The sequence below is a fragment of the Trachurus trachurus genome, assembly GCF_905171665.1.
Source record: "Trachurus trachurus genome assembly, chromosome: 23".
NCBI lineage: Eukaryota > Metazoa > Chordata > Actinopteri > Carangiformes > Carangidae > Trachurus > Trachurus trachurus.
In genome coordinates, this window is record NC_139912.1 from 14144684 (window position 1) to 14172632 (window position 27949).

Consider the following 27949-nt stretch of genomic DNA (forward strand, 5'->3'; position numbering starts at 1 on the left):
GGGTCGGTGTGGGTCTTCGCCAGGTTGAGTGTGTGTTGATCGGAGGAAGGTCACAGTGTGACGAGGGAGGGGGGGCGGGCGGGTGTGGAGATGAGGGCGTGACAGCAAGTCTTGGTGACGGGTAGCCATGGCCACCGAAGTGACAGCCACCACGGTAAAAAGGTAGGTGTCCACAACAGCTGTCACCTTAGCAACTGCCACCACGGAGATGGTCACATTTGCCAGGGTGACGAGGAGTGGCCGCAGTTATCATCACAGCCAGGCGGCGGCGGCGGTGGCGGCGGCCCTTCGTTAGACAAACGAGTTCATGGCGTTGACGGGCGACGGGGCCTCTGAACTCTCGTTGCCTTCATGTGTGTCTTTCTCTTTCTTGCCGCTGTACTGGCCAATGAAGGAGCCGTCCTCATTGAACTGGCCGTCCCCACCCTCCCCGTAGTCCACCAGGCTGTCGTCGCTCTCATCGCGGCGCACCGTCCCGTTGGACGGTGTCCGGCTGCCCTTCAGTGGCTTGTGGTCCTCTGTGTCACTATAATAAGAAGTTGGAGGGAAGGTTATTGAGGAAAATAACTCATACAGTTTGTTCTGCAGTGGTCAGAAACCTGAGGGCCCACACAAAGGGACACGGCTCTTATTCAAGCATTAGCAGTTTACAACTAATCTGGCTTTTCCACTGCACAAGTGTACCCTGCCACATGTCATAGCAGCATAACAGTCTCTTACAGTTTGGTTTAGATCAGGACCAAACATATATGGTATAATTCCCATTGAAAATGATGCAAAGTCTGGTACTGTACAGTGGAGCAGCTCAGCTATGTAGCCTATATAGTAGGATCTATAGTGTTAGTGCCGTATTGCTTTAAGCCTGGATGCTGTTAAGATTCAGGGTTAGTGACCACTGCTCAAAAGGGGATTTTGCAAACACGTGCTGTTCAGTCCTTTGCAACACTTGACCTGCAGTAGAATGCAATTTCTGAAATCATTTCAGTCAATATGCTTTCAGTTTACATGCAATAATCAAAATGCACTTCATTATTTTTGCAAATTAGAATTAACATTCTGTCCATTAGCTCCATAAAACCACCCCTAGTCTATTCAATGCTGCAGCAAGGAAGGTGTCTAAATAAATGACAATAATTGAATAATCAAATGACAACATGATTAAATGAAGGAAGCCAGAGAAGTAGTAGCAGTGATATTTTACGTTAAATTTTGGTCTAAATGTTATACAGTAACTGTTGTTATGGTGTTGACTATGTCACAGTGATGCGTATTTAGTCGATGTGCTTTGTCCTCGCTTTTAGTTTCACTCCAGTCAGACACAGAGCTGAAAGATGTTCGTATAATTGCATGCTGGTTTTTACCACATCTCGTCTTACCTCTCCATAGACCTAAACCCCCGTCAAAAAAAACAAAGATAAAAAAAAAAAAAAAATGGAAGGACACATGAAAAGCAGTTCATGAGCTATAATGAGTCTAGTCTTTGTGAGCTTTTCATAGACAATGATTTCACAATTTTACGTGGCAAGGCATGCATATGGAAACACTTTAAGCACAAAGGCATCCACATTGGTAGCTAAATAAAATACACCATCACAGCTAGTATTAACAATATTATTATTAATTCCTGAGATTTGTTAAAGTTAGGATTAATTAGTCTAGGTAATTGATGGAATTGTGATGAAAACTATACATTTGTGTTTTTATTTGAGGTAACATAGTAAAAGAGACAGGACTACTTGTTAAAATGGACATTTTTGCAGTCTGTCAAGTTCTATTGATTAGATGGCTCGGTTACAGTGTGAGTTGGTCATTACAAGGATCAGCACAGCGCAGTGTAGGGTTTTTTTTTTTGCCTTGCCTCTATGGAGTGTTTGGTAATGGAGTCTGGTGGGGAGAGTGTCTCTGCAGCCTGGTAAAATGTTCTACATACAAATAGCCAAGTCAGGACACAATGAATGGGGAAAAAAGATGCTGTAAGTCACGTGGTTAGATTTTTCTGACATCAAGAATGACACGTTACTGCTCTCTCACCTGTATTCTCCAAATGTCCCATCATCCTCCTTCATAGGCTGGTTCTCAGGGTCTTGGTGAGCATCTTCTTTCTCTTTCACTGTGGATCACAAAGGTTTTTTTTTTTTTTTTTTAAACTACCAAATCTATCTATGCAAAAATGCTTAAAATATCAGTATGTACTGTAATGAATAATGTGCATTACCTGGATATTTGCCACCTTTGTTCCTCTTGATGAAGCATACGATGAGAAGGACCAAGATGAGAAGAGCGATGGCACACATCAGTCCAATAAACCAGCCCTGAGTGGCGATGTCCACCTGACGGTTGGGTACAGCTAGACACACAGAGAAAGGACAGAAACATGGAGACAGAGAGGATGAGCATATATTTTCTGTCATTATTTAAATCCAGACTGTTCAGAGGCTGTAAACACTGAAATGGGATTTTAAAACGGGTTAATATGCAATGATCGTTCAGGCACTGAACAAGGAAAAACAAAAGTCACAACAGTAAAAACAATGGACCTCTTAGTGATGATTTTAGGTGACATGCATCAAACCAACTTGATGGCGACTTCTACCATGCTTGTACACTATCTAGGGAACTATACTACCATATATTCATGTATGAATGTAACACGGCAGACACAAAAACGGGACAGAAAAAATTAAATACAAAGACCATCTATCCTGAGGCATGCCGCCTCACCTGGCACCGTAACGTCCACTTCACCTGTGCTGTGGACAGTCGGGTCAGACGGGTCTCTAGCTACCAGACGCAACTTATAGGTCGTCCCCGGCTTTAAACCTTTTATCGTATGCGAGTGTGAACCGTTTACCAACTCCTTTTTCCAGTCCTCTTTACCTAGAGTTGGAGTTGAGGATGGAAAAGAATAAAATTCAAGGGAAAAGAGGTTTCGGTATTTGATTGATGATATTTAACCACCAGTTTTGAAGGTTAAAATCATCGTTATTGATAAGCTATTGAATGTTAAGTGTAGAGATGATTGGAATATAAAGTGAAGCCTTACTGTTTTCTACAATATACTCCACATATACATTCTTATGGTGTCCAAAGTATTCCCAACTGATCACTGCACCATCGTCCAATACAGATGTATTAACTGTACCAAATGCAGGGCCTACAGGAGGCGCTGAGCACATAAGAGAGGAAAAAAGTATTTATTCAAAATGTGTAATGAACCAATTCACAATGTCACCTGAATTTTCAATAAGAAAATATGGAATAAAACCATTCAAAGCTTTGGGGCCTAAATGTGTAAACATCCATAACACCTCCTGGACAACATGCCAATGTGAGCTAGTGTCTACAAATCTTTAGTTGACTTCAGGTTTAGCTTGATGTGAAATACGAACAATCATTCCTGTAAATGAACCTATAATGGGAAAACAAAAACTATTTGCCTATCTATCTGTTTCAAGTTAGAGAAAAATAGAAAAACAGGCCCCAGCCAAAAATTGATTAGTCATGTCTGCCACCTACATAGTTCCTCTTTAATAACAAGAGAACCATTAAAGTGATCTCACATACAAAAAACACAATAGTTATATATGTAGTTGCAACAGAAATGCCCATCTCAGCACAGACTTGAATATCAGAGTATTAAAACTAGTAGCACCAATGTAACTGTAAGAGAAATGAACACTTCCTGAACTTTGAGTTTTCCTCAAACAAGTGAAAATCTCAACTTATTTAAAAGTGACATTGTAATATCTCAACTGGTCCAAGTTTTTGGTGTTTAAACAGTTGCCAAGTTGAATCATCTCTGCAGCAATGACTTGGTGGGGAGATAAATGTGGAGGTACAGTAGTGGGGGGACACAGGGAGTGCTTGTACCCTTGTGAATCGGGTGATGCAGAGACTGAGTGATGGGGGAGGTTGGGTGAGGGGGCTCTGTGGGGCCTGAAAGAACATGGAAAAGAGTGAGACAACACATGTTCAGATCACAACTGAGCAGAGCCGTGCACAACATGCTGAGTGAACACAACACCTTCAAATCCTGAGATTCTGTTAAACTCAACACCTGCTTCAGCTCTGCACCCCAAAAACATTGGTTGCAGCATTGCAGCATGCATGTTATTCAGTTCTTTTATATGCAGTATAACGCATCAGCGGGTAAATAGAATGAGTTAGTCCTACATCAACTACAAATGCATTCACAAGCATCATGCCAGAGGTCTAATAAAAACGTTCATTTGACAAAAACAAAACAACTGCAAGCAGAGCTAATTTTAAGGCATAAAATCCTATATTTTAGACTGTTAAAGTAAATACAGCCTATTCTATCCGAATAGGAAACAAGCGTCGCTGCTTGCGTTTGCCATGGAAGTATGCCACACTTAAATCCTGTTTATTTACATGGGGAGCCTGCTAACATGCTAATTTAGCAGCATGCAGGAAAAAGTAAAATAAATGCAAACATCAATGCTAAGTCAATTATATCTATTGTTGTAATTAGCATGCAGTGACTTCCACTGGCCAACTTGGGTTACCTTTGCCCGTCACTACAGTGGGCTGAGTACGAGCTTCAGAAAGAGAAAGAGATAGAGATAGAGGAGTGTAAGGACGAATGCAACAGAGCCTCACATATGTAATATCAGGGCTCTGTCATACTGAATACTCCCTTCATGCCCATTATGCTAATTTGGTACACATAAAGCAAAATGTAAATCAAATTGTACATTTATGCGGGCAGGACTTACTTGTGTCCATGAGTGTGGAGGCCTCGTCTGTGATGTTGGGGCCAGAGCCCTTGATTGTATTTGCATTCAAGTAAAACTTGTACAGCATGCTGGAGTTCAAGCTGCTCAGGGTAACGGTGGTCTCGTTGGCCTGAATGGTCATGACCGTGGGTGGTCCCAGCACATTGCTTCTGTTGACTGTCAAAAATGGGAAAAAAGACAGGATGATGGGAGAAGGAAAAAGGTTGGATTTAGGAATCCACACATAGTTTTTTTTTCAGGCTTTTATGCCTGCAGTTGACAGGACAGGAGAGAAACGGGAAATGGGGAGAGGGAGGGAGGGAGAGAGAGAGAGAGAGAGGGAGAGGGAGAGGAAGAATGGGATGCAGCAAAGGGCCCTTCCTTCTGCATTATTCTAGTGGAGGACAAAGGAAGTGTGACAGGCTAGGGGTAAGCCTACCTGGCTGGTATGTCAGTGTGTATCCAATGAGGCGTCCATTGTTGTTCGCTGGTGGAGCCCAAACCACAGTGAGAAAGTCCAAACCGTGTTCAATGACATTTATAGAAGATGGAGGCCCCGGGACTGAAAACAAAACCAGAGCCACAGTCAGGGTCTGTTGCAGACAGGATCATTCAAAGGACGTTTACATGCCGTACAAAGGGACAAGAGAGCAGTTTATGGACAGGGATGATTGGTACTATAGGTCCAATACTGGACATCTTGAAGAGGAACCACTCTATTCACACCTTTACATACTAGCAGTGGGTACTTTTGTTTACGAGAGCCTCATTTGTGCTCTGTGAATGATTGTTCTTTAAAGTCAGGGAAGACACACAGAAAGTTTTAACGTACAGTATAAAACTTCTACTCTACAGTCATTTTGGAGATGAATAGGTGTGTGAGATAATGCATAAAGAAAACAAAAAACTCAGTTTAACATGAATGATATGCTAGAATAATACTAGTCAACACACCTCCTTCAAGAGTTTCAAATGCCTTGCTGGGGCTCGGAGGTCCTTCTCCTCTGGAATTCAGGACCCTGATGAAGAGGCTGTAGAGGCTGTAAGGCTCGAGGCCGGGCAGACGCCCGTCGGATCGGTTCCCAGTGAACGTCAAGACCTGCACCTCCTCATCCTTCTCTGCCTGTGTCTCCTGCAAGCCACGCTCCCGACGATAGTATACCTAGAGGAGATGCAACATGAGTTTGTGTCCAGTCTGATGTGTTGCTGTTTTACTGTATTTTTTAAATTAGAATTTGCCTTATAACGTATAACATGGTAATGTATAATCTCTGGGTCAACACAGGAATGTTTTGTGAAAACCTGCCTTAAGTGAGTATTGAGTATTTCAAAATACAGATAATGCCTATTTCATCTCTGTAATTGTAATATTGACATTAAATTAAGTAACAATTTTAAAGTGTGTTTTTTTCTTCTGCTAGTTTGGTTTCCTGTGTTGTTTGACCGTGTATTGTTGGTTGTATTCATGGGTTGTATTGTAGTCTCATGCTTTAACCTTTTATTTTTGTGTTTAAGGCACTACATCCTGAGAGCCTGACCTCCATGTGTCTACTGCTCATTGGATAATTGATAAAGGGCAGCCATTTTGTGGTTGTGTACATATAGGTTGTATCTTCACAGTCTGTAAGGAAACACTAATGGGGGCAATGTGGGGTTGAAAAGAAGTGGGGATCTTTAGCACAAGTGTAGGCATTTCTGGCTTGTTGTTCACATCTCATCACACATCGCATTTAGGAAAAACAACTATAAAATGTCAGACAGAAGGGTCTGATGAGTGTTCAATATTCACCAATTAGGTTTTGTATCAGAGGTGAGAGACAGAGCAGCAGCATTAACTACGATGACATGTTGGATAAATAACTCTTTATAAAATAATACCTTGTATCCCTGTAGTTTTCCCCTTACTGAAGAGAGAGGCACAGGCTCCCAGTGTACCACTGCCAGCGTGCTGTTATGGACCATGACCTTCAAACTGTCGGGAGCAGACGAAGGCACTGAAAAAAAAACATTCAGAAACAGAAGCAGTTAGTAAGGATCTAGCTTCAAGACACCACAACTCCACAACATAAACAAATAAATAGACAAAAATGACAAAATACAAACATACATGTCATTAAAAATGTTTAGAGGACCAAAAAGAGATTTAAATGTTGGTTGAAGGGTTAGGTTAGTGGATTTGAAATTACATCAAATTACGTAAAAGTAACAGAAGCTGGTTGAAATTATCATTTATAGGTGAAATTATTTTTGTTTTTAAGTGTATAACTTCAATTAAAAATTGAGAGGTCCTAATTAAAAAAAAAAAAAACAAGAACAAACTTAAATGACCTACAACCCAGACCCTGACATACAGATTGAAACCACACACAAGACATGTTTCTGTAAAACATTCATTTGTAACCTATTCCTATTGTGATTAAATTTGACCCATGATGTTTTATCATCAGTTCACTCACAGTCTTCTCCAGAGTAGCCAGTCACTGCTTCAGCATCTGGTGCACTGCCATAATCGTTCAGAGCCTGAACCTTGATTTCGAATGGCACGTATGTGGGGGTTCCAGTCACGACGAAGCGGGAGGCGTTGACCACGTTTTCTGACGACCATTCCTCGTTGGTGTCCTTCTCTCTCCACTGCACTTTATACTCCAGACCAGGCCCATTGGCCTGAAAGCCAGTCAGCGGCTGTACACAGAATAATTTCAATTAATCTCTTGCTGGAAAATTGATACAGTTACAGTTAATGGAAGACCACACTCTGCCAAACACATCCTTTTGGTCCCATTAAAGAGAACTTACTGTCCAGGAGATGACCAAGTTGTCCGCCTCAGTTCCTTGTCCACGAACATCTGATGGGTTTTCATCAGGAGCTGAGGAAATCAAATCAGGTTTAATCTCAATATGCAATAATTTTTAACATGATTATATTTTCTGGAAGATAACCATGTTCCCTACCTGCAGGGTTGGTCCTGTATTGGCGTGAGGGCTGGCTCGGCCCACTGTAGCCAACGTGGTTCCGAGCCAACACTCGGAAAGAGTAGTACACATATGGGGAGAGGTTTAAATGTGCTGTGGTGCTCGTGCCGACAACCTCTGTCAGGTTTACCCAAAGTCCTGGCGTGTGGAGCAGATCCTCATATTGTACCAAAAAGCCTAAGAAGATAATTAAAAAAAAAACATTTCTGTGGTTAAATTTAATCACTGTGGCAACTAACATGGAGATTCATGACTGTGCAGTGTCTAGTTTTGAGTTTGGCAGCAAACTAATGTGAGTGTATCTCAAAGAAACTGCTGCAAAACTAAGCAGCCAACATGGACACTTCATACTCTGCGTGGGGCTGTTGTGTTCATCCCCGGGGATCCAGGTGAGCTGAACACTCCTCTCTGTCTGGTCGGTCAGCTCCAGGTCAGTCGGAGGGTCGGGTTTTTCTGCCAACACAATATGAAGCTCAGAACCACCCAACAAAATGTGAAAACGTATCTGATAGAGTTGCTTTTAGAGCTACTGACACTTTTTGCAGTAGTATTAAAAACACCATTGTGCAGTAAATTGGACATGGAGTGATTCAATTTGAAACATACTGAATCAATGCAACAAACAGAAAGAAGAGTAATACAGTACTGCTCTGAAAGCAGTTTTCATGACAAAAAAACAAAAAAATGGAAGTGTTATATGAAGACAGTGGTCAAATATACTACATTTATTATTATTTACCAAAAACCCCCCAAAAAGTGAGAAATTTGTCAAGAAGACAAATTATTTAAAAGTAATAACGTCATCAAGATCCTCAGGTGTTGTCACTTTTGGTTGATTAAGACCAGTACAGGTCTAATCAGGCGGGTTGAGTGAAAACACCTGTGTGGGTCACCATGTTCAAGTATGGTGAAGCTACACTACACAAACTAAACGAAACTAAATTAACATTACTGTATGGTGCAATAAGTAACAGAAGAAGATAATCGTGCATGAAATAAATGTTGAGACAAAATGGAACTCAGTGATGCTACACTTTTGTTTGTTTACCGTAGACAATAGCCGGAGTAGGAGTTGCCTCTGTGACGGCGAAGAAGCAGAAGTAAAGTGCAGAAAGAGGGTTGATGTTAAAGACAGACATTTTAGAAACAGTAGAAAAGCAGGAAATGTTTGACATTGAAAGACCAGAAAAGCGTTTTTAAAGCTATGGTCTACGATTTGAAAGAGGATGAGAAAAATTTGAAAAAAGTCAATCAATTTAGAAGCAAGTGGGCAACACACATACTACATTGGAGTGAATGGGTTTTCTGGGCACTTTTGCAATACCCATATCCTGCCACTTGGGGCGCATAACCCTTACCACGGGAGTCTATGGAAGTGTCGTTACTCTCTTATTCCAGTGCTCTAGGCGAGACGAGGAAATTGGATGGAGGGTACGAGCCAATGGGAGCCAGCCGGGGCGCCTGGCTCCCATTGGTCAATTTCTATGCAGGCCCACGGCTGATAGACTGAATGGATTTTTTTGGTTCTTTTTGCTATTTATATTGTGTAGGTCGGACCACAGGACCATAATCGCCGTATAAACGATGTTAATAATAATTACCAATCCTCCAAATCGTAGACCATAGCTTTAATAGAAACGGGACAGAAGTCATTTGTTAGTTTTGGCTCATGTGAAAAAGTATTCAAAACATTGCAGTAATTTACTACGTTTCACTCAGAACAACAGGACGAGAGTTGAACCTTTAACGTCATTTGTGATGTCTACATTCAAAATAATTCAATATACTGAGTCCTGTTTATGCACATAAGGCTGTGACGTACCGACAACAGTGAGCATGGCACTGGCTGAGTCCTGGTCCAGGGTTGTGTTCATGATGCAGGTGTAAGTGCCCTCATCTTCATCCGTCACATCTTTAATGGTCAGACTGTCTGTGTCCACCACAAACCTGAAAAAAGCACAACACCGTGAAATGATACTACCTGAATTATATCCCGTTTTTCTACAGGAGGAGGAACTGATTCCAACAGATTGAAGACTTGTAAGCGCCAATCAATTTTCTTTTTTTGTACCTCTCGTCATCTGGCAGTTCTCCACTGTCTTTGAGCCAGGTCATGGTGGGGATAAGGGAAGGGTCATGTTTGACTTTGCACTCAAACACAGCACTCATTCCTGTCTGCACCACCTTGTACTCTGGCTGCTTCAGGATACGAGTCGGTTCTGGAGGACAGAAGAGAATACAGAGTGAAAATCTTGGATATAGGGGTAAAAATTATTTCCAAGAGCTATTTTAAAAAGCTAAATGTTAAACCATCAAACACAATGTCTCAGTGGGCTATCTGACCTTTAACCTCCAGGAAGACATGGTTCTCCTTGATTCCCAGGTTGTTTGTGGCAATGCAGGTGTACTTCCCACTGTTTGCTGTTTGGGCCACATTGATCTCCAGAGTACCATTCTCATGGATCACATATGGGTCACCGTTCTTAACGCTGGTCTGACTGTCCTTGAACCTGCACAAAAACAATTAATAAGACATGTACGGGGAAATATATTTCAAACATGGACAGACACCTACCCTTTCAACATATAATATGTCTTTCAAAATAAGGACAAAATGGATTTTACCATGTGATGATTGGTATTGGTGAGCCGAAGGAGGAACAGTGAAGTAGCGCAGGGTTGTTGGTGATGACCTGGTACACTCGGTTGGATGGGGTGAGCACCCTTGGTGGTTCAGCTGTGTGACAAAGCCAAATACAATACAAATTAGAAATCACTACATCTTACAGTATATCTTCTATGCAAATTATACCATAGACTCTGAATCTATCTCCACCTACACATTTTTAACTCACCAAGAACGTTGACAAAAGCATTTGCCATCACATAGCCGAACTCATTGGATGCATGGCACTGATAGACGGCACTGGAGCCTGACTGCACGTTGCTGAGAATTATAGTGCTGTCCTCCACCTTGCGCCTGGGGTCCTCAGGAGTGTCTATCACAGAACCAGACATGTCCAAATCATAAAAAAAAACATCTCAACATATTTCTGATAAGTTCTTCTACTCCATCATAAGGGTCCTCTGCATTTAGGGTTATGATCATTCAGCATAATGCTGCTGAGGGTAGTAACCCTAAACCTGTGGCAATGTTGGTGCATTATGAAAACTTTTTATAGAATACCATGCATTGTGGGGGAAAAAAGAAAAACAATAAAAAAGGCAGGTAAAATACTGACGGGGCTGAAAATTCAATTCCCATTGCAACTCCAGTCTAATTTATACACTCTGTTGCTGCCGTGTGTTTTAGATGGAAGTGTGTGTAAATGTAGTACATGCTATTTTTGAAAGCACAGTCTCATTTTACTCACTCTCTATGGGGACTCCATTCACAAACCAGCTAATCTTCGGTTTGGGTTCTCCATTGACTCGACAGGTTAGGATGCCAGTTTCATTTGGAGCAAGGATCAGGTTCCTGGGAGCGCTCACCCAGAAAGGAGCCGCTGGGGATGAACAAGTATAAAGACGCAGAACAAGATGCTTGAGAAGATTTGAGAAAATAACCTTTACTTAGCCTGTATCATATACTTTATTTAGAGATTGTCGCGTCTGTTAAATGGTGAATCAATATTGGTCAAAAACTCAAACTAAATCTCCAAAACATTACATAACACAAGTGATGTGATTCTTTTTTCTCTCTTTGACTATGATGAATCCAGACATTTAGATTGACTGATGATGTCGCGAAATATTAGAAAACACTCATAGCACTTCCTAAGGATAAAAAGACTACTGTATGCTCTGACATGACATGCACCACAAGAGTGGTAGGTTCAAATATCTTAATAACTCAAGGATAAAACGGTGTAAACTCAAAAGCAATGCAACAAGAAAGTAGCAGAGTTCATCCACATACCTTTGACATTGACCTTGATGATGTGATGTACAGTGCCCAGGTTGTTTGTGGCCGTACAGCGGTAGTCTCCTGCATCAATTTCAGTGACATCTGAAATCTTCAGTGTTTTCTTGAAGTCACGGAAAGACATCCTGCTGTTTGGCAGTTCACTTCCATCTTTCATCCAGGAGATCTCTGGAGTGGGCCTAACATGGAAGACGTCAAAACTCAGTTCTGTTTGTTTGATATTTCTGCTTTTTTTTTGTATTATGAAAACTATGACATTTTGTTAAAAAGCACATGTATAATGTATAATACATTTTTTCCATGCTGATTTTCCTTCCTTGTTTATTACTAGCATTTGTTGAAGCAAACAAACCCTTAAGGAGAGAGAAACTGATGCAAATTGCTCCAGATGCCAACTTACAGGCCCTCAGCGATGCATTCCAGCTCCAGAGTCTCCCCCCTCAGAACCATTTTGGTGCTGGTGGCGCCCTGAGGTGTCATGAAAGTGGGGGGACGCGGCCCCTCTGGACTGTCTGAACATATGAGAAACACAAGACCAAATCAGAGCCAGGCCACAACTTGAATATTTGAGTTACCCCACAAGGAGTTTAGGGAGTACAACTAGCTCAGGGAGCCATTCACATTCTCATGAAGGTCAAATAGACACTATGAAAAGCGGATAGGGGGATATAATGTGAGTGAATAATGATCCAACACAATGCAATAAGATCTCCTTGTTTTGCAAGTACTGACAGAATAAGGGAACAAGAGGAATCTCCCTGAGATGGGGGTATCCGCCGGTTTGTTGCTATGGCAACATAGGGGGGATCTTGGTGGGAAGCAATCCTCCAGCCACACACATCTGTACAATATGCACATTTCACTGAAGGTTCTCATGGAAGGATCTAGATTCCCTTCTAATTACTCTGCCAAAAATGTCACTGTATTGGAAATGGGCCTCTCACACCACAGAAGGTAGAAGAGAAATGTCCTGTTTAAAACGTGTTGTGTTCATACAGTGTGAGGCCATCTTGGATAATCAGCGATTGAACAGATCAAGAAATGAGCCTGAATCTGTGTGTGTTTGTGATTCCAGGGGAGATGCATTTATCTGATACATAACGTTATGCGTGCTTTGAAGATAGTAGGCAGTTCAGAGTTAGGATATGTCATCACAGATGCTGTTGATTTGTTTTGCAATAAATATTGTATCATGCATCATACTCAGTCAGTTTTATTTACATCGATCAGAATCAAAGGTTTGTATGACACTGTCTTTGAACTAGATTTGCATTAGACTGAACTCCACATGAGTAAATGGGAGAAACCTGATCAAGAGTACATGTTAACATAATCACAGATGGGGGGGAGGGGAGAGTGTATGATTGGTACAGTTATGCGAGGGAGTAAAAACAGGACTGGGTTCACACTGAGGGGGCTGAACGGGGATAAACCAGCAGCACTCACCACTAAAGAAATCAGTCATATTGTATAAAGCAGCCACAGTCTCATTCATTGATTCCACTGTAATATAACAGAAAATCAAAAGCATGCAAAAGCAGGAAATAAACAGGTGATTTTACAATGGCTCTTCCTGTCCATACAGTGTCAGTATGGAACAATTTTGCATTGCTGCAAAACAGTTTACACTATTGACAGTGAAGTTACATCATTGTCAAAGTGAGGTATGGCCATTGTAAAGTCAAATATTGCAGAACACAGGATGAGCAGCAACCAGAATTCATTTAGGACAGATTTGCATGGGCAACATAGGACTTCAAACTGATGAGTAACACGCAATCTTAATGCATCACAAAAAATGTGGGAACAACATCTAGAAATTGCACTTATGAGAACAACCACAATTAAAAACCCATATTTTATTTAAGCTGATTCCAGCCTGGTTAGTGTCTCGACTTACTGTTAAGCACGGTGACTGAAATGGGCTGTTTCTGCTGGATGGTCTGTGTGTGGGGGAAGCGAGCGTAGCAAATGTAGTCACTCCTGGTGTCTTCTGGGAGAACGTTTGAAAAGTACAAGTCTCCGTTCAGAGCCTGGGACACTCTCTGATCCAGCCGCAGCCTCTGAAAGTCTGAGGGAAGAGAAAGAGTTAACAAATTTATCAATGCAATGAACATTTTGGACTAACAAGAGGAGGATTTTAACATTTACTAATTGAGTAGACGCTTTAATCCAATGTGAGGGAGCTCATTAAAGCTTCACTGCAGTAGGAGACTTTGGTGTTAATTGCTACTGTAAGTATTACATCTTCTAATAAGGTTGGCCCACAACACCTTTTTCCCATCAGTTCTATCCACAAATACCTCATGATTTATATCATCACCTGCTGTCATGATCAAAAGGCAGCAAAAAGATATAGGTATCACTATACACACTGATCTAGAGTGAGTGAACACTGAATACATATTTTTTTTGTACAATCCTTTGTTTGTGACTGTGAAATCCTCATGTGTTTGTATTACTGTACCAGTGCGGATGTGTATCCATGCAAACTACTCACTGTTATCCATCCAGAAGATGACTGGGGGGGGCAGCCCAGCAGGGGGTCGGCACTGCAGCACCAGGGAGACCCCCATCTGCACAGTAATGGCTTCATTTCTCTCCTTCGACCACAAGGGGGACCCTGTGAGTTGCAAACATCAAACAAAGGTGCTGAAGGCTTCCCAGAACTTATGATATTCTTTACCTTTATCCTTTATTTTTGGTCGAGAGAGTGAGAGACAAGGGAAAGTCAAACAGCAGGGGATGACATGCAGCAGAGGGCCACAGGTCGTGGTGTAATTATCAAATCTGTAGTTGGTGCTCAAGCCATAAGAATCCGTTTTAATTTACGTAAACCTTTGTAAATAATTGAATCCAATAGTGACACATCTTACTGGACTGTCTGATGACAATGTTGTTGGACACAGCCGTGCCGTGGTCATTGTGAGCTGTACACTGGTACGTTCCCTCGTAGGCCTCCGCTTTCTCCCCACTGATGTCAATGACCAGAGTTCCTGAACCGGGCTTCAACAGGACTTTAGAGTCTTTCTCCACATCAAAGTGGGTCCCGTTTCTTGTCCAGGAAAAGCTAGGATCAAGCAGAATGATAAATAAATAACACTTTATTTACCAGGCTAACTGCAAAACAAGGAAACATGCATGAGGACAGACACAGTGGTATATAGCCCATCTGTTCAAATCAGCTAAATGTGCTCTGTGTCATTTATGCAGATTGATTAAAATGACTGTTTTCTGAACTGGGAGTTTGGCTGATTGTAAAGCATTTGATTCAGAGACTGGTGGCAAATCTAAACTGTGGCTAATTCACTCTGCCAGGTGTCTCTCAAGCGATTTGCTCTCCATGACAACGGTTGCTATGGCGATCCATATTTCCGCACCACTCCAGGTTGAGTTGCCCTCAGGAACAGATCTATAATTTCACAGAGAGGAGCCATAAAACTTAATGGAAATCTGTTTGCTCTCGATTTCTTAAAATGCTCCTGTTGTTGTATCTTAAGCATTTCGGGAGCTTTTTATTCCTCCTCACGCTATGTCAACTGGAGAAGAAGCCGGTGGTGAAGTATGCTAATGAGGTGTTTAACTGGGATGGATGCCTCATGCCTGCATACTTTGTTTGCCTGTTGCACGTGTTGTGATAAACCAGCCACAGTGGCAGCAGGAGGAGCGACCGTCTCACCTGGGATTTGGCTTCCCTTTGGCCTCACAGTGGATGACGATGTTCTCCCTCGGATCAAAAATGTAATCCTTCGGGGACTGTAGCGTTATAGTGGGAGGCTGGGGCACTGGAGATACACGGACAGAAGGATAGCTCAGACACACACAAACGGAGCAATATAAACAAAGCAGACTGGAACTTCGAGCAGAGGTTTTGCAGGCAACAGGCAACATGCAACAAGCGCGCACACTTTCTGTTTGACTTGATAATCAAGTCATTTGGAACTGAAACACTCTCTGCAAACAACAGAAGCTGTCTCACCCCACAACTTCCTGTGGAGCACCACTCCAAAACAAGCAAGCCACTCCACTGTGCTAAAACAAACGCATGCACATCTAATATCGCCCAAAACCCACACAAAGACGATTTTAAGTTTCTAGAAGCAAAAACTCCACACAGCAGTGTTTGAGCCAACTTACATCCTTCCAGTACTTTAGCTTTTTGTCCACCATGACACGCCGTACCACAGTAGTAGTAGTAGTAGTAGTAGAATATTGAGGAAAGGTGTTAGTTTTTGCAAGGAGTTCAGGTGAAATTGTTGTTCTTTCAGGTACTTTTAAGCATTTGATTGAGCCTGCCTGAGGTTTCCCTTGTTTTTTTTTTGGTAGAACCATCTGCAGCAGGTGCAATAAATGCAAGAAAAGCAGCTGAAAATATTCAAATTTTACACAGGGTATAGGATCATAAGAGAAACAAGAGTTCCTTCAGAACTGAATTGCATTTCATAACTGAAAACCACAACCCCATGCTAAAACATGCAAAGATGAATTACAAGAACTGCAGAGTGCAGCTCGTTTTAAAGCTCGTGGAAGCTATAACTCATTACACTCTGGAAAATGAAAGTGCTGATTATAATTTACACACAGCATGAAAAGTTTGTTTGATTTACGGGAAGTTCTTGTGTCACTGAGTTTACATGTGATATTGAGTGGATGATACTTACGATCGAGAGGCACTTCTAGCGCTGAAGTCATGTGACTCAAGAGTATCAGCAGCACAGCTCCAAAGCCCGGCACCCACTTCCTGCTCCAGTCCGTGGACGGGTGCGTCATGGTCCAAACCTTTTTATCCAGATTCAACAGCAGTTTGGGTGAAGAAGTCTGACTCCACACTACAGGAAAAAGATGAAAAACATAATATATTACTATGTGGTATACTTTTGGATCAAGTACAAATGCATTTAAGTTTACTCTTACACGCATACATAGTTACAAAGTTAACTGTCTATAATATTAGTCCGTAAAGATGACAGATTGTCGTACAGAGATATAAATATTTAGTCTGAACTACAATGGAAAGTTTACTGTGTTGCCTTTTCCTGTGAAGTTTACTGACATCATCAGGGTTCACCATCCAAAGCACGGGGGTTTAAGTCAAGCATTGCGAGTGGCTTGTCAGTGAGATAGGCTATCACTCTGCTGATGTAAAGGCTTTGGCAGGAGGAGAAGTCAAAACAGACTTGATTTCAGGCTTTGTTTAAATAACAACGTATGCACTTACTGCATCTGCCCTCTCTCCTGTTATTTACCCTCCAGTGCTGGATGATATACAGAGACACAGTAGCTTCACATAAGCTTTCGTGCAAACTCAAGTGCACTTCATTTTTGTAATACTAGGCTTTTTATGTGTAGGAGCTGCCGACATCCATTGCACCTTTTAGAGAGAGGACACTGTCAGACCCATGTGTTTGTGGAGATATTTGGTGCCATAGCTGCTTTCACATTTGCATTCCTCTTGACGAGATAGCTACTGAAAACCTTTTGTTGGAAATGCCGTGTGCGCCGCTGAGGTGTCCTGCCTAACGCCACGTGTTTGCCCGTAAACATATGGCATGTGAGTGCGCTCGGCCAGAACAATTACAACTCTGCCGCGGATATAGCGCCTGCACAGATTGGCACGTGCGCGCACAAACGCACCGCATTAAAGTGGCAACATTCTTGCCAGGGCAGTGCGTCATATGGGTTGAGTTACACATGAGTGCAGACCCACAAGCGCTATAGCTTCTGTTGCATTGTGCACAACTAAGAAGACATAGATTGATACCTAACAGCCATAACACACAAAATCATGTTGGCATTAATGGGTTGTTGTTAACGGCACCAGAGGGAGCTGGAAATTTTGTGCGTCTTTGTTTGTCCCTTTTATGTCCGGTCTTGTATGTATAAGCCTGTCATGTCATTAATTTATTAGCCAATTGATAGTATATCACACTATCTGAAGGCATTAAGACACTCCTATGCGTGCACTGGTCTGATTAATGTCTGCCCCCTGTGCAATATACTATTATTCGGTCGTAAAATCTTCACCAGATCCCAGGACCACTATTAATGTTTAATCATATTCAAGAAAAAAAAAATTCCCCATAGTGTGAACTGGATGAATATCAGATGAAGTCCCCAAAGGGTGATAGTAACTCCTGTCAGTTGCCTGAGAAGGAATTCAAGATGGAGCCATGTGCTGCTTCCAGGTACTGTAAATGGCTCTGTCCATTCTGACATCTTCATTATTCATGACTTGCACATGCATCTTTGCACATACATCATAGACACACACACACACACACACAGGCACTGTGCACATGCAGGAATTTACATATCCAGTATATGGGAGGTCGAAGTCTTCAGTGGCATTTGAAGGTGAAGTGGTCAGACTCAGGACTGTCCCTACTCATCTGTGCTTCACTGACATGTCTGATGACATAGGGAGCGTGTGGTAGTGAACACACACTCGGAGAGTAGTGTGTCAGATTTTATCCAGCTGAGCTAGGCAGAGTGTGAGCTAATACAACCCCAGGACACAGCTAATTACGCCGACACGTCCTATTGGATATTACTCTCATTAGTTAATCGAGAAGGAAGACGGTGGAGAGAGAGAGAAGAGAGCAACACAACTGAATGCATTAGATGCAGGCCAAGCATGCTAAATCTTCTAATTGCATTGTAGAAAAGGCAATGTGATATCATGCTAATGTAATGGCCCATATTCAGATTAATTATGATAATGCTCTATGCTGCTACAGCAAAAAAAAAAAGCCTCCCCCACGGCAACTGTGGCCATTATTAAGCCTCACTGGACCTCGGGCCATTTTCTCACAGACAGTGAAGCCCATTCACCTGGTTGGGCTTCTTCTATAAGTGTGGCTTTTGTTTAAAAGGTGATGAGTGACAAAGAGAAGAGGAGAGGCATCACTGAAATTGATGAGTACAAATGCAGAACAATGAAGACATTCAGAAAAGTGCAGAGGATGAGCAGGAAAAGGAGAAACTCTAAAGCCAGGGGGGGAAATGATGATGAATTGAAATGTGGCATCAATTACATTACTGGTTTTCTAATTTAGAGAAAACCCCACACTGACCTATATAATAACTGAAAACAAATCTGAAACGGATCAGATGGCAATCTATTTTTAACAAGCACTTTGTAACAGTACAACAACTAACATTTATCCAATTTAATAGGAAGATAACTGGTTGTTCTGCACAGTTATTAGGATTTAATTTAAATATATATATTATAAGTAAAAAAACACCACAAAAAAAACAACCATCACAAAAAAAAAAGATTAGGAATCATTTAAGAACGAATACTGCCAATAAAATGCAAATTCAACATTTTGGGATATGTCTTTTCACTTTCTGGTGAAAAATTGACAGTAACACTTAAGGTTTTGCACTGATTAAAAAAAATAAAAAAAAAATAAAAAGTTATTTAGCAAGTTTTTTTTCAAGGGCTGAATGCATTCTCTTTTGTTTTTTTACTTTGGACTGGCCAGCCATTTTTCATTAGCCAGACTCCAGTCGCTTTCCCATGTTTACAATCTTTGTGACTTGTGAAAAGCTAGAGCTAGAGCCTATGACAAGTTAGCATAACTTATCACAAACCATTTCTCATAATATATAACCTTGTCTAAAATAGCACAAAACAACACAGACACAAACAGAAAACAGACACTGACATAAAATCGGCCGGCATGTGCAAATGTCAACATCTCCTTATTTCAACAGCGAGACTGTCAGTGAGTGTTAAGTGGCATAAATTGCTCAGACGCTCACGTTGGAACCACATCACCACCTATGATTTGCATGCTCATACACCACGGCACTGATCCTTTAACCCTTAAAGTGAGGGCAAACACTCTTTCATACCTGTTTGTAGCACAGTCAGACAAATGTGTTAATGTGTTTTTGAAGCCTGTTGAGTGAATTCACATCCATAGTTTAAGGCTATGCTATGAGGCTGTACTGTGCAGTGGGCAGGAAGACATTTCTCTGGCAGCAATAACAGTGTTGCAGAAGCACAGACACACACACATACACATTCATCCTTAAGCTAAATATAAGAAAATGTAATTTCCCATTGCTCATTTTCTCACAGGGCACAGATGAGAAAACCAAAGATGATGATGACAAAGAGGACTCAGAGGAGGATGAGTGGGATGACTTCTCTGCTGGAGGGCAGGACATCTCTCATCCTCCTCTCTCTTCTTCTCACTGACTCAGGGGTCAAAGAGCAGAGGTCAATGAGTTGCCTCACAGCTCTGCCTTTCCATCTTGACAACTATATCCTGGTATTTTTCTTATCTTCCATTCGCTTCCTGCCTTTTCTCCATTTCACATAGTCATTATGTTTTTCTGTAAATCATTCTTGCACCTCAAGCCCATTGGGTCTCAAGCGTTCCAGTACATTTTTGATAGATCAGTAAAGTCATCTTCCGTAGGGCAATCAGAGAGTCCGTGTATCTTCTAAAAAAGAAGATTTTAATGGATCATAATGGAGCCTCGGGAAGCCAGTGTCATAACATTACCAATCCAGATAATATCTGGTTTCTCACCCTTTTAAACTCAACAGTGTAAGTTTGCAATGATATACTAAGAGTCTTTATTAATGGATGGATCAATATTACACAATTCCATATATAGAAAAAAAAGCTTAAGCACTTCAGCACATAACCATTATATGTATAAGTGCGGGCCTATAAAAATGTAATTCAGGGATGAGGTCGCACACAGATTATGATTCAGAGTTAATCCAATACATGCACCCATTCACACCACACATTAACCTTCTGCAACCTGGATCTACAGTACTGTACTTACTCCATTTGGCTTTGTGCACATGTACAGGGATGAGCATTCATTCAACACTACTGAAACCAGTCGAATCATGAAATACTTGTGCCTTACTGTGCCATATGTGTGACAGTGGCAGTGTTTTAAAGAAACAAGCTTCAAAGAGGAGCTTTTCTTGGATACAATTGTGCCTTTTTTGTTGGCTGTTTTAAAAAAGATTTGACAGATCTGGATTTCTGTAGAGGAGTGCTTCGTAACCACATACTTTTATCTGTTTCTTTTTCCATTTATACAACCTTTCCTGAGTTATCTCACGCACACAGCTGCTCCCTCCTCACACAAATCCAGGAATAGTTTGATATTTTGGAAAAATACGCTCATACACGTCAGATCAGATGTTCGATAGCGAGCAATTATGTGTTTTTGAGAGTCTGACCAAGAAGTCAGATGAAGTCAGATTTGCTCCGCGTGAATAAAAGCTATCGACTGTAACCGCAGCCGGCCCACATTTTCCCCGACAATAACAACAAAGAAGGATGTGAAGTAAAGTTCGCTGACACATCCCCAACAGTCTTCCTGCCTCTCGGTTTTTGCGAGCCCCCCCGAAGCAACGTGCTAAGTTGGTCACTCCACAGCCTTCAGTCACACTGAGAGATGCTGAGGGATGACAGCCTGACTCGACAGATGAGGGACGGGGCGAAGGGGAGGCAGGGAGAGAATTAGGGAGAGGGATGAAAACACAGTCATCTGCAGTCACATCACATCACAGTGACAGAGATATTTCTGAGACAATACACTGAGTTGGGCTGCTTTCAGCTAGATACCGGAGACCAAGTGTGTGCTTTTTGTTGCACACATTTGGACATAAAAACACTGATGCCACAATGACTTCATGTGTCAGTCATATAATAGAATTTGCAGACAGTTGTACAGTCATTGTAGATTTTTCTCATTTAGGGCAACATGCATCATAAGACACTGTCCAGACCAGACTAGTCCGCAGCAGCTGCCTTCTTACTATTTGACTGTCTCCAGGAACCAGGTCACTAGAATAGGAGCTCTGAGCCACAAGAGTTCCCTCAAACACGTTGAGGGGGAACTGCAGCCTAAATGTGAAGCCACCGTAACAACCACTTCACTGCTGACATTTGAGAAAGCCAGAGCAGACTGACTTTATATGCTTTTGTTCTTCTGCTGTGTGGGTTTTCCACAAAGGCGAATGTGCATCTGAAACGACCCAAGCAGCTGAAATGGAACAGATATTGGGAGAGAAAAAGAGTTCAGACCACACACAGAGACTATTGCTTATATGACGCCTGAGGTTAGAACATCCACTGACACAGTCTGCACTATCACCTGCTGGTTGCAAACTTTGACCGTTGTTAGATGCTGGGCAGGTGGCTTCTAGAGCTGAGACTTTCTCACACACATGCTTAGCTGAAAACATATATAGCACCATGTGGCCCCTCAAGTATTACGTTTAAGCTGCTTTTGAGCCCCTAAAACAGAAACTTTTGGAACTGCTGCTGACAAAGTTTGGAAAAACCCCAGGGACAGGAACAGAGACCTTTTGGAAACAATGACAGACACCCACATTCGCCCCCAGTGGTGAATGCGACATGGATAATGAATTGCAAACATTGCTGACCTTGTTGTCTTTGCTAGTAGCTGTTGTGCAGTTAAACTCTGCATTTTATAATCCTACAACTGCCTTTGGTGTTTTACATTTGCACTAACCAACTGAGTAGACAAACTGCTTCTTTTCCTTTCCTTCATTTTAAGGTACCGGTCCTTCTGGAGAAAAGGCTGAAACTGGACAAAACCGTCCCACCTCTACTTAGTCTTTGTCTATGTGTCCAGTCCATTGATGACTTAATTGGCTGTGTCTCTTCTTGGCCTTATCTCCCTCCCTCCCTCCCTCCTTAATAAACCTGCATCAAGCACCAGTTAGCAACAAAGCCCATTGTAAAGTGAGAAAATGTCCTTCATCTTTGGAGCGAAGCCTCGACTGCACTTGTGTTGCATCCCTAATCCACTCTGATAGATGGGGCCCTATTCATGCACGTTTCATATCTCTTTACAGACTTGAGTATTATTCTCTAAAGCAACATTTATGGTGCAGACAATACATGGATAATGTTGCACTGTTCAGGTAAGCAGAGACATTATATGAGGGGTGGCAATAAAGCTTTCACTCTGGAGCTAAAGTGAAGCTATGCAGGGTGTTGTACCAGGCTTATTTTCTGTCAAACAAATACTTGACACTGGGAATGCCGAGGTGAGGTGTGGAGTTTATTGTTAAACAGACAATAACCTCTAGCTCGAATGAGCTAATGGCATACTTGTGTTACTTGTGTTCCTTTCAAGGAAATGTTACACTCGTAAACCTGTTACATTCTTGAATGTTTGCCCAGTTAACAGTTTGACTGTCGCTTAAGGGCACACTTTGCCCACTTTCCTGCACAGATTTCCTCGTCAAAACCGGAACCAGTAACTCTCCAGCCGTGAGTTACGACTGCTTAATTTAAGAGGACGTCACGATTTAACTGTGGACCTCATCAGGAAGTGTCCGCTGCATTGTAAGTTATTGTAAGAGGAGCTTTCCCTGTATTAACACCACTTCTTTGCAATGAAAATAGAGAGTTGGCAGCCTCTTTGTCTCCAAACCGGATCACCCACAGCCGCCTAATCAAAACAAACTATCTCAGCCTCTTTGTGCGCGCACACACACACACACACACACACACACAAACACACAGGGCCTTCCCTTTTTCGGGGTCAGTTATTCTAGCATCATCCGCAGAATCCCCCAGCGCCTGCTTTTCTCTGAGGCTTTGTGAAGTGCTGATGGTCAGCATGCGCCAGGCCACCCCTCTCCCGCCCCGTCCGCACCTCTACAACACAACCACCCCGCGGGGGCTATTGTCCTTCATGTTGTTTACCACTGGGATACCGCTGAAACTGCAGGGGTGGTGCAGGCCACAAGGTGACACTTCCACTTATAAAAGATGTGGCCACAGTTCAGCTGGGTGTAGTTATGCACTGCATCAGAGAGTGTGTAGTAATGATAGGAAATCAATGGCACATGGTGGCAAAGTGACGATGGAAAATCTCATCTGCCTATGAATGCTAATTCACTTGTAGTGAAGTTTATATCAACTCAATAGTCAACCCAGCTGAAGTGAATTGCCATGAATCTCTAAGCACTCTTACATCCCTCGTATGAATAGTCTTACCCTGACACACACGCACACAAAAAGAGTATCTTATTGCCATTTCCTTTTTCCTCTTTCTTTCTATTCGGGGAACGTGAGCATCCCTGCCTTTCTGCGAACTGAATCTTAACAGCTTTGCTCCAGGCACAATCAGGTAGCAGAGCGATCCTCTGTCAGAAGGTGAGAAAATGGGAAGGATAAGACACCTCCAGATAGAGGAGGTGTCACACCCGCTGCCTGATAAAGGACTGTTAACACAAGCTGCCGCGTTGGCCTAGTGGAAAAAATGAACACGTGCTATCAAAGGAAAAAAAAGGCTTCACCTATTATAAACAAATCACACAAAATAATGACTGTATTGTTTAGGAAATGAACACATGGTATGATTCATCCACTCAAACTGCAAATTGTGGTTGTGGTAAAGCCATACAGGATTAGACCAGAGTGGATCTGATAATAACTGCACAAAGCCCAATTATGTGTAACTCATCAAAAGCCATTAGTGATAGCTGCCATTAAAATTTGCTTCATCTTATGTTCAATTATACTGTTGTGATATTTGGACAATTGCACACATGGCGTATGGACCGGTTTTGTGGGCCGCCGGGGGCTTGACTGGGTGTTGGGTGTGTGCCCATGTGCACATGAGTGTGTATGTGTGTGTGTTGCATGTCTCGCCTGTCTAAGGTCATCTCGTCAAAAAGCTGTGGGCTCAGCCAGAGAGGGAGATCATGCTGGTAAGATCCATAAGGAAACGTGTTTCTCTGTATGATCATATTTGTGTACAGATACAAAAGTAATGTGAAATAAAAAAAATAAAAAAAAGGAAAACGAAGGAAATCCTTTCTATGTTATATCTTTTATATCTTAATATATAACAAAGACAGGAGGCTAAGTATTTTATAGTCTATATTGTCATTATAGTACAGTTTAGTCTATGTGCAGTATAGAAAAAAAAACAGTTGCTTACACTGACTTCAAAAATAATCAATGCTTTAAATAAAATACACAATTCTATAAAAATAAAAAATAAAATATTTACATGAAATGCAGCTCCTTGCACACTCTGACATTATTTCCCCATAGCCTTGTTTACTGCCATTTATAGCCTATTTAATTATTTCCCTTTACTTCCACACCCTCCATCCAATTACTGCAATTCTCTCTATTTACTCATCTAACCAATCTGCTTGTTTTCATTTTCCAAACCATCAGTATATAATCTAAGTCAAGATCAAGAGAGGAGCCAGATGAAAGAGATCGCTGCTAAGCTCTCGCAGCTCTCAGATGTGGAAAAAAAGTGTGTGTGCATGTGTGTGTGTGGAAAGCAAAGGCGACGCATGTTATGATAAAAAGGAGCTAAAATCAATAGTCTCATTCTAATACAGTGTGACAATGTGACAGTGGCCACAAAAATCCAGTCAGGCTTATGAGCGAGCCCGGTCTCATTGGTATTCCTGGGTGCTGCTGGTAGGTAAAAGGTATTGATGAGCAGATAGATGCACGTGGCCTTGGTGCGTGACTCTGCTTTACTATCGCACGAGTTACTGTGTGTGTATCAGAGAGAGAGGAAGTGGTTTTAACTTTTACAGCTGAGGTTCCTGGAGACACCTCGTCTCGTGAACAGAAGGTTCATTTTTCATGCTATTTCTCATCAAGTGTCAAAACTGGTTATGTTTTGTTGGGGAGCATCAAAGTGAATATTATGGCAATCTGGGCTGTAGCTTCTGGCGATGTGATGAATGGTCAGACAGATAGACGGTCGGATCGATCGATGGACCGACCGACAACACCATCAGGGTTGGCGGCGGCGCACATATAAGCACATAATGATAAAGAGCAGAGCTGAGGTAGGGCAGGCTGACAGGAAAGAATAGGGCATGATGGGAAAGGGGCAGGAGGTGAGAGTGAGAGAGAGAGAGGGGGGAGGGGGACTGATTGACGGTGTTATAGCAGAGCAACAAGCTGGCATGAACCCTTTTGTGCAAGTGTGTGCTGTTTTTTTTTTCTCCTCCACCCATCTGTTCATCAGGATTACTCATAGAGAAGGATGGAGAGGTGGAACGAGGGAACTGTAGGAGGGCAAAGACTAAAAGAGGAGAGAAGAGAAGAGAACCATCATCACCGCAACCTACAATAACTGAATTCAAACCACTTCTCCATGTCATCTCCTCGATAGAATAAACTGCCAGGATAATGACTCACTGTTTAAAATTATGGATCAGAGCAATAAAGTGGAGTACTCTTGTGCTGCTATTCAGGTTCCAATGATAGTAATGAGCGGTGGAAATATTGTAGTGGAGTGTTATGTAATACTGTGCTGCAGCGCTTGCTCCAGTTACAAAGACATCGCTCCCCGCTGACAAATGTGTTTTATGAGTTTTCCACAAGGCAGATAGATGCAGCACGTGTGTGTGTCTACTACAGCCTTGTTTTCTGTGTGCATTAATGCAATCTTTATGTTTGTTGCTGCTCAGCATTTAAATAGAAATACTGTCTACAATCTTTTTTTAGAGCTCCAGAAAAGGCTCTATTTTTATCTAGGTGTGCATAAAATATGACATGAAACTGGATTTTTTTTTTCATGAATTGTTCATCTGACTGTACTAAATGGCATCTGTGCAGTGTCTCCATCCTCTCCATGTTTGTGTGGTGTGTATGTGGATAGAAGTGTATGTGTGTGTGTTCGGCAGCAGGTGATGCCAGGAGCATGTGGCTCCTATTTTTGCAGTCATACTCAAAGTCCTCTGTCTAAACATATGCAGGGTAATTATCTCCTCTCACCTTTGTGGGTGCAGCCACATTGTTAGTTTCACTCTGCAGCATTTTCACATCTACTCACTTATTATTATTTTTCTGTATCAGGGAATCCCATAAGGCAAGTTAATATAAGGAACCTAAACAGGCACATGCAGCTAACCTTGATAATAAATACTGTATGCTGCAAGCACCAAGCCAAGACTGCAAAGAGTATAAATCTGTCACTACCACTGTGAGTCAGAGCTCAACACTCAGCACTTTTCATTCATGCTATCTTGAGCTCTTTTATTTTAGGTACAGCTGTGGTTTGAAAAGCTTAGAAATGTACAAAAGGTCTTTTTAAGTGGCGTTTTTCAAACGTAAGGATATTAACAGTTAAAGGGATAGTTCACTCTAGAATGATATTTCGCTCATTATCTACTCACCCTCATGTTGACTAAGGGCTGGAAGAATTTGGACCGACCAGGAAGAGGAGCTTCGAGAAGCTTCCGCTACAAACAAGCTTAAAATATAGACTTATTTAATTTTTTTCGGGACAATTACGCAATTTGGGGCTTCAGCACAAGACGGACATTACATACGAGCATCATGGAGGTATTTGGATGTTTTTTTGTGTGTGTTTTTTTACGAAGAGCTCTGGTGTCCCTTTGCAACCGTTGCATTGAAATGCACTGCTACGCCAAGACCCCCTGTAACTCAGAGAAGGGACGGTGGACTCTGATAATTCTTCCAGCCCTTAGTCAACATGAGGGTGAGTAGATAATGAGCGAAATTTCATTCTAGGGTGAACTATCCCTTTAAGAGAGAAACGGTGTGAATATAGAGCAAACATGCAGTTTATCAACGGGATGTCGCACACAAGAAATGAACAAGGCCAGACATCCTGTGAGCGCAGATTATCATCATACAGAATTACTGCTACAATGTTACAACGTTGCTCAATCTCCAAAAAATCTTTATCTAATGACGTTGTGTGATCATAATAACGTTACCAACAGTGAAATAAAAACCTGATCAAAAATACCTGTTCTTTTGAACGCAACTGTGTTTAATGATGATTGTTCATGCTGATGTGATTGTGCTTCATGTCTTCCAACTCTGTTTTGTTTTGTTTTATTTATTTTTGTTTTATTTATTTTTTATGTTTCTGGATTGTGCTCTTGATGTCATTGGAAATGAGGGTCTATACCCTTAAATGGCTCTCAAGATTTAAATAAAGGTTAAACGAAAAAAAGAAAGAAATAATGGTTAAATGAGTAAAGCAGAGTAAAAATAGACTCATTAGTAATCTTGTTTTTACCTGTGAGGATTGAACTTCAGCCACTGTCTCGTCCTCAGATTCTTGTAAAAACCTGCATGAGAGAAGAACATCAGTTATTAATGCAGCTGTTTTTACATATTGAATTACAAAGTACTCACTAACCACCTCTGAAGCTTATGCTACTATATAAAGAGTTAAAGATGGAGGAATAATGAGAGGTGTGCTACTGCTGCTTTGTCTCCGGTGACATTATGTAACTGTATTTTCTTATTGCAAGTCATTTGAAAAAGAA

At 41.7% G+C, this 27949-nt stretch overlaps 1 protein-coding gene across 1 annotated transcript; it reads right to left on the minus strand.

Annotated features, from left to right (window-relative positions):
• nrcama (neuronal cell adhesion molecule a) lies at window positions 1–27833 on the minus strand. The gene is made up of 31 exons (XM_083999174.1): window positions 27697–27833; window positions 16296–16463; window positions 15772–15789; window positions 15314–15419; window positions 14511–14704; window positions 14135–14257; window positions 13535–13705; window positions 12035–12146; window positions 11629–11813; window positions 11084–11215; window positions 10565–10708; window positions 10335–10446; window positions 10053–10219; window positions 9781–9928; window positions 9532–9656; window positions 8758–8787; window positions 8061–8162; window positions 7689–7886; window positions 7533–7603; window positions 7193–7418; window positions 6615–6730; window positions 5691–5898; window positions 5176–5298; window positions 4737–4913; window positions 4527–4559; window positions 3871–3936; window positions 3044–3166; window positions 2722–2877; window positions 2216–2347; window positions 2032–2110; window positions 1–526 (listed from the first exon to the last, which is right to left on the minus strand). The coding sequence occupies exons 2-31, from the start codon at window positions 16402–16404 to the stop codon at window positions 292–294; spliced, it is 3921 nt and encodes a 1306-aa protein (XP_083855300.1). The 5' UTR covers window positions 16405–16463; window positions 27697–27833; the 3' UTR covers window positions 1–291.
• Between the last annotated feature and the right edge of the window lie 116 nt (window positions 27834–27949).

Coding starts and splice junctions, on each gene's coding strand:
- nrcama (XM_083999174.1), bottom strand. CDS start 16,404: ATGACGCACCCGTCCACGGACTGGAGCAGGAAGTGGGTGCCGGGCTTT. Junction 12,147..13,534: donor TTCAGTCACCGTGCTTAACA/GTAAGTCGAGAC, acceptor TCATATGTTCAG/ACAGTCCAGAGGGGCCGCGT. Junction 8,163..8,757: donor TACTCCGGCTATTGTCTACG/GTAAACAAACAA, acceptor TTGTGTTGGCAG/AAAAACCCGACCCTCCGACT.